Genomic DNA, 7,766 nt, shown 5'->3' on the forward strand with positions numbered 1-7,766 from the left:
TGGAGGCTGTTATGGGGAAGCTGTGGGAGAGCTAACCAGAAGTGGGGCATCCTATGTGACCGGCTAGATGTATATATTTGGCTTTCCCTGGTTGGTTCTAAGTTGGAAGCAAGGACAAAAATTAGGGAAGCAGTCAGTTATTGATCAAGTCCTGGCCGATATGGGCCGATTGCTACAGAGGTTGCGCTTCAGCTTCCCGGGCTGATTGCTGCAGGTGGTGGGTCAGGGGTCTATTTTTATACACAGTTTGGCCGTTGTTCATTTGTTTATTCATTCTCTCATCTTGAAATGTTCTGATCTTTAAAATTTGTTGTTTTCTCTTGGCCACCATTGTCTAACTCTTTCATGCACTGAAAAGTTACTTCCTGAGGCATTAAAGTTGTGTTAGTTTTTCTGCTAATCCCTGATCCTTTTCTGTTATCTTCTTAATAGTTATTATAAAATAAAGTAAAATAGTAAAATAAAAACACCTTTATACCGTAAGAGGTTAAAATCATACAGAAGTATATAAAATAAAAAGACAACTCCTCTTCTTCCTTTGACAGCCCCTCAGTTCCACTACTCACTCAGAATTAACCATTATTAGGTTTCTGACACACCCTTTCAGAAATGATCTATTCATATGTAAGCATATTAATTATATACCTATATTTGAATATTTACCTCCTTTAAAAAAAACCTTACACAAATGTGATTATACCATAAGTACCCTTTTTTTCAAGTTGCTTTTTTGGGGTTATCTTTGGACATCTTTATATCACCTCAAGCTTGTTCTTAAATTTTAAAATTTTGATAGATATTCCTAGATTACTCATACAGAAAGAATGCCCCAATCTATCCTCTCATCAAGTGTTTGAGAATGCATTGTTCTTTACACATTGATATTCTTCCTAATTTTAACCAAGGTATTTTAACTTGAATTTATTTTACTGTCATTAAGATTGAGTCTTTTTATATCATTTATTTTGTATACATTGTATATATTATATACATTGTCATTTGTAAATATTGTTTTTCTTTTCATTTTTCTATTTCTACTGTTAAGTTTCTTATTCCTTTGTAAAAATTTCTGTGTATTAAATAAATCATCCTTCTGTTCTTTGATTTTGTGTATGGCCTTGGTTTTTTGCCATGCAGAAGTTTTAAATTTTAAGTACTTAAACTTTAAGTACTTAAATGTATGGGTTTATTTTTCCATTTGTTTGAAATTTGTGTTGTGAATTAAAAAGCTTTACTGTTTTGCTATTTTTTTTGCATTTTAATCAGATCCTCCTGTTTGGTAGCAGATTTGCATAAAATATAATTGGAAGAAATTGTTGTATCTGGTATTTCTTTCTAAATTGCTTCACTCAGTTATCACGGAAGGGTCAATAAAAACTTTTGGGTTAGAATGCCTGAGTGTCCCTGTTGGGAAAATAGAATAGTTTGATCAGGACCCCTCACCTTAGACCCAGTTGGGGGTGGTGCAGTGCATTCTTTGTAAGTTGTGTGTATGGGGGGTGGAGTTGGTGCACATGGGCAGCTCCGTGGCTTGGTTGGCATCTCCCTCAGGTGTCTGTGCACACAGCCATGCTCTCAAACCTATGGCTTCCAAGGTTTGCTGGTTACCTAACTCAGAGACCTGCATGTAAAGGGTCTGGTGACCCAGCCTGGCATATGAAGGGTTTATGACCCAGTCTGTGAGTGGGCTTGAGGGGTCTGTGAGCTCCAGACCCTGTCCTAGCTCAGCAATTGACCCAGTCAGCAGGATTACGGGCAAGTAAAAGAGCTCGACAGTCCCTGAGTGTCCCTTAATGATGAGAAGAAAGAAACAGGAAGCAAGACAGAGTTGTTAATCAGCCACTGAATGAACTGTCTTCTCATTGAATGGTCTGCTATGTGCACCTTCTTTTTTCTTCTGGAAGCACTATTTGATGGCTGCCACCCAATCCCAGAGTGAATTGCTGTAGCTCAGAGGCCTGTGTGGCAGAAAAATGTGGGCAAGGCATGAGTCAGGGGATAAAATGATTCTCTTTTTGGGCATAGCTTATCCCTAAACACCACATCCAGAAATATTGTGGCTTCCTGATTGACCCAGACATATGTGAAGGGAATGAGTGGATGGAGACAGGATGAGAATCGAAGAGGGGGAGTTAGGAGGTAGAAAAGATGCCGTTTAACTTGGTCTGTTCCTTTAGGGTTTCTTGATCCTTATCAGAAGGACAGGTAGTGACTGCTGCTGCTGCTTTTGCTGTCACCAGAGTGACCCCGAGACCTTCTTTATGTTCTGCTCACTCATTTTGAAGTTCATAAAGAGGCACTCCTTTTTTTCTAGTAGCATAGCTTCTTTGCAGTTAAGGGTTTGTGTATAGACTTGATTTAAAACAGAGCAGGAGGGAGTTTTAGGTTTCCAAGCTCTTCAGCTCTGTACTCTGCTGGATGATAAATGATGTCGGAAGAATGTCCATCTTTTTTCCTCTGAGGCACAGCTCCCCATGTCTTCCTTTTCCAGCAGCCACTGTGGACTTATACATAAATTAAGGCAATGTCAATCTGGTCATCTCTTTGGTAACTAGTAATTCAGCATCATGGAGTGGAGAGGCAGCTCTTCCATCCTTCATGGTGAAGATGACCTTGACTCAATGTCCTTGACCTTGCTTTCTGCCTCCTGGACATCTGTCTTAATCTATTTGTGCTGCTAAATCAACAGAAATTTATTCCTCACAGTTCTGGAACCTGGAAAGCCCAAGATCAAGGTGCCAGAAAATTTGCTGTCTGGCAAGGGCCTGTTTCCTCGTTCATAGAGAGCCATCTTCTCTCTGTGTACTCACATGGTAGAAGGGGTGAGAGAGTTCTCAGGGGCCTCTTTTATAAGGGCAGTAATTCATTCATGAAGGCTCCACCCTGATGACCTCTCAAAGGCCTCACTTCCAAATACCCTCACATTGGGGATTAGATTTCAACATATGAATTTGGGGGGACACAAACATTCAGACAATAGCAACATCCAGGGGCTCATCTCTCTACCCCCTGCATCTCTTGTCACTTTATCCTGGCTGAGGGTGGAGGCTGTAGAGGCTGAGTCACAGTAGTTCAGCAATCTAGCCAATCTCAAAAGGTTTTATTCTCATTTTATTAAACATCATAGGGAGAAAATGAAATGTTTAGCTTGAGTCCAGCCTCTTTGAATGCAAGAGATACTCTGTATTTGTACTCCTAACAAGCACCTAGTGTATGGGTGGGCCATTTGGTACATGAGGGATCCTGTCTCAAGAGAGATTGCAATCTGATGTTGAGAACTCAAGATGTGTCCTAATCGTTTCTTGTCTGTGACCATGACCACTAAATTGATTATTCTGGAGAAATCATGACAAAGTCTAGAGGAGTCTGCTGATTCTTCTTTCCATTCTTCCTTCCATCTCCGAAGAGCCTGCACTTAGGACTTTTCCAAAGTCCACCATGTTGACATGTAAAACCAGTAGACATTTGATGGGCCGATGTTTATGTTTAAAAAATAATAATGATCACCATAAGAAGATAAAGCACAGCGAGACTCTAGTATTTTGTTGCCTCATTTATACAGCAGATATTTATTTAGCCCTTACTATATGCCAAGCACTAAGTGTTGGGAATGTATCTGGGGATAACCACAGTAACTATAGCTGACAGATATTGAGCTCTCACCACCTATTTGGCACTGTGCTAAGTGATTCACATTGATTACCTCATGTAATCGAGAATTACAATTTGAGAAACCAACCTTATAATCTCTATACAAAGATAAGGAAAATGAGGTTTAGAGGTTGGATAATTTGCCCAAGAGCACGCAAATTTCATAAGGATGAAAGACAGTACAAACCTAGTGTACTTTCTACTTTTTAACTGTGTGCTGTTTTTTCTGCATGAGGCAGAAACAACTCTCTGCCCTTATGGAGCTTATAATCTGAATTACAGAACACTTTTCTACAGCTAAACTCTTTTCATTAATCTCAGAAGAAACATGAAGTATCCTCCAGAGGAGGCTTCCCACTTTTCAGCAAGTTTTAATCTGGTTGCAGACACTCAGTAAATAGAAGTCACTTGGTTGACATGGGCTCCTTTTATTTTCTTCGACCACATTCATTTCTCTCATCTCCTGTGTCCTTCCCATGTCTTCCTCCTAGCATCCTTTGCCTTGTCCTTCTGCTCCTCTTTTTCTTTTCTGAGTGTCCTCCCTTCCGCACCTGTTCATTTTTTCTCTCTCCCATCTATATAATTACTAGAGTCCCCAAATGCCATGCAATTCAGTTTTAAAGGAAAACATGGAAGGGAGGGACACTCTCACTGTAAATGAAATGGGCTGTTGACGGATGGCTTCGTCAGCCTAGGGGTCCTTCTTTAGCATTCTCTGGCATTTAAAGGACTCAGGATTCCAAAAGCACATCTACTCCATTCTGCCGTTGCTAATCTCATTTTTTCCATGATTAACAACCCATTTCATTATGTTTTCAGCTTACATTAATCTTCTCTTCTGTGAGTTTGGTAACATTTGGACTCATTTCCCTCTGTATTTATCCATCTGGGATCTTTATAAAAGATAAGTTTGCAGAAAGTCATTTGTTGCTCATACAGACAGTCGTTCGTTGCTCACTGCTGTAAGAGGAGTGAACACTGTCTTTGTTTCTCAGATCCTGGGGAGGGCGGGAATCTTCTGGAGTCAGGCATGGCTTCCTTCCACAATGCAGAGGGCCCCTTCAATTAAGCACCATGGGGTCCTCAACTTGAAACAAGATCCACAGCATAAAGGATTGGGCTGCAACGTAACAGCATCAGAAATCACAGCAAGCAATGCTCACTGGATCCTGACGATCCTCATAGAGCAGATGGGATTGAAAGAGAGCTGTGAGGGTAGTGGGAAGAGTTGTGAGATTAATGAGTCAGAACAGACTTTGGCTTGAGTCCTGTCTCTACCACCCACATGCTGTTTGACCTTGGGCAAGTCACACAATCTCTCCGAGATCCACTCATCTCCTCTGTTAGCTGGTTCCAAAGATGTCCCTGTCCTCCCCATGATGGAAGGTAGTTCTGAGGGTTAATTTATATTCTCATCTTTGCTTTTTGCTGTTGAGTAAGTGTCATAATTTTACCTTATATCACTCAATTTTGCAATTTCTGTGGCCCCCTTCCAACATTAACAGTATACATATATATGTGTATATATGAGTATGTATATTTTTCATATATATATATATTTGAAAAACAGGCTATTGGGGAAGTATGAGGTCAGTATTTCTTAGTTTTCTTATATAAAAAAGGCTTGTAGGTATGTGTCATATCTGAAGTTCTGCTGAGGAGGGGATATGTTGTTTAGAAAACACAGAGTCCTTTGAAAGTTCAGTTAAAGGCATCCTTTCAGGTAAAATGAAATCTCAGGAAGTCACAAGGGAAGCGACTGTTCTGGGAGTTCTTGGATGTCAGCCTTGAGCAACATTTTGTTGTGAAGGTTGGCATGCATTCACTTATTTCTTAATTTGAGTAAGATGTTTCTTTAGAGACAATATTCCAAACTGAACATCCATTCAATAGCCATAGACATGTCTATGGTCATTAACCATGAAATATGGGTATTATTTCTCATTCCTGCCCAAGTTCAGGGCTAAATTGCATTAATTGCATTTGTTATTGTAGGGAGGGTGAAAGACACAAGTACATTTTATTGCTGAAGAATTTAGAAGGGGTCTAGAATGTGGAGAGGGGCGGTAGAGATGAGAAAAACCGAGATTGTTTGCTGTAATTCCACACAACAAAAAGAAGGCAACGGAATACAGAAATGTTGTCATTTATTAACAGTCCTCTCCCCCAGCACCTGGAATTGAGCAGGAGACTCCTATTATGCAGATAATTCCTGGTGGTATTGATGGAAATTACCTGCATAACCCTCCTGCCCACACAGAATGCCAGACAGCTGAAAGTATTTTTAAATGCAACGTACCTCCCTTTGTGCAAGAGCTAATTGCATCTTTTTCTCTATCCTTTAGGTGCCCAAGCAAGCACAGGACTAATGAAGAAACACATGTGTTAGTTGCAGCCTTTTGAATTAGTCAAAAAGGAAATCAACGGTGTGGACAGGGCTGGAACCATTGCCACACTTGTTGGAGTACATGAGGAATGGGCTTGTGATTATGCTGACATTCCAGCATGAATCTGGTAGACCTGTGGTTAACCCGTTCCCTCTCCATGTGTCTCCTCCTACAAAGTTTTGTTCTTATGATACTGTGCTTCCATTCTGCCAGTATGTGTCCCAAGGGCTGTCTTTGTTCTTCTTCTGGGGGGTTAAATGTCACCTGTAGCAATGCAAATCTCAAGGAAATACCTAGAGATCTTCCTCCTGAAACAGTTTTATTGTATCTGGACTCCAATCAGATCACATCTATCCCCAATGAGATTTTTAAGGACCTCCATCAACTGAGAGTTCTCAACCTGTCCAAAAACGGCATTGAGTTTATCGATGAGCATGCCTTCAAAGGAGTAGCTGAAACCTTGCAGACTCTGGACTTGTCCGACAACCGGATTCAAAGTGTGCACAAAAATGCCTTCAATAACCTGAAGGCAAGGGCCAGAATTGCCAACAACCCCTGGCACTGCGACTGTACTCTACAGCAAGTTCTGAGGAGCATGGCATCCAATCATGAGACAGCCCACAATGTGATCTGTAAGACCTCCGTGTTGGATGAACACGCTGGGAGACCATTCCTCAATGCTGCCAATGATGCTGACCTTTGTAACCTCCCTAAAAAAACTACCGATTATGCCATGCTGGTCACCATGTTTGGCTGGTTCACCATGGTGATCTCATATGTGGTATATTATGTGAGGCAAAATCAGGAGGATGCCCGGAGACACCTTGAATACTTGAAATCCCTGCCAAGCAGACAAAAGAAAGCAGATGAACCCGATGACATTAGCACTGTGGTATAGTGTTCAAACTGACTGGCAATGAGAAGAAAGTAGTTTGCAAGTGCAGTAGAATAAGTGGTTTACTTCTCCTATCCATTGTAAACATTTAAAACTTTGTATTTCAGTTTCTTTTGAGTTATGCCACTATTGAACTTTTAACAAACACCAGAACATAACAAATGATTTTAGTTTAGGTGATCTGTCCCCTTAATTGTACCCTTGGTGGTATATTCCTGAGTAAGCTACTATCTGAACATTAGTTAGATCCATCTCACTATTTAATAATGAAATTTATTTTTTTAATTTAAAACCAAATAAAAGCTTAACTTTGAACCATGGAAAACAGAGTTACTTATTGGTCAAAAGAACACTACAGTCATTTCACATGCTTTAAAGAAAAATAGACAACCCTTGTGAACCTAAAGAACTATCATAGTGAAAGATATGTTATTAACCCTACTGTACACTGGGGAGCCATAGCTGAATTATTGACCAAGATAAGTTGGGATGGCTTTTAGAGTTTGCTCTTCAAAAGTAGGTATGTTTAGCTATAGAAAGCAAATACTTATCGTGCTTCCTCTCTCTGCTAACCACAATAGAAAAGAAAAAGAGAGCACATATTCTGTCCTCCAGATCACCTTCTGGCAGCCAGGGGAGTGTGACAAATATAGTAATAGCTATGCTAGAAAGGAAGGCTTAATAATCAGGTAGCATCAACTGTGTGCAAGCAGTGTGCAGGACACTTGTAAACTATTATTGTGTCTCTAAATGCTCACTGCAAGATTAGAAGGTGATGACAGCTCTATTCACATAGGAGAAAACTGCAGGTAAAAGAAGTTCGGTGACTTACT

General features: G+C 40.3%; 1 protein-coding gene across 1 annotated transcript; it reads left to right on the forward strand.

The window, feature by feature from the left end:
• The first annotated feature begins 6,156 nt into the window (after positions 1-6,156).
• On the forward strand, positions 6,157-6,936 carry LRRC3B (leucine rich repeat containing 3B). The gene has a single exon (XM_063113525.1). It carries the CDS (start codon positions 6,157-6,159, stop codon positions 6,934-6,936), a length of 780 nt encoding a protein of 259 aa, XP_062969595.1.
• Positions 6,937-7,766: the final 830 nt, after the last annotated feature.

Source organism: Cynocephalus volans, chromosome 11 (assembly GCF_027409185.1).
Source record: "Cynocephalus volans isolate mCynVol1 chromosome 11, mCynVol1.pri, whole genome shotgun sequence".
NCBI lineage: Eukaryota > Metazoa > Chordata > Mammalia > Dermoptera > Cynocephalidae > Cynocephalus > Cynocephalus volans.

Excerpts from the sequence above, each read along its gene's own strand:
- LRRC3B (XM_063113525.1), top strand. The coding sequence starts at position 6,157 with ATGAATCTGGTAGACCTGTGGTTAACCCGTTCCCTCTCCATGTGTCTC.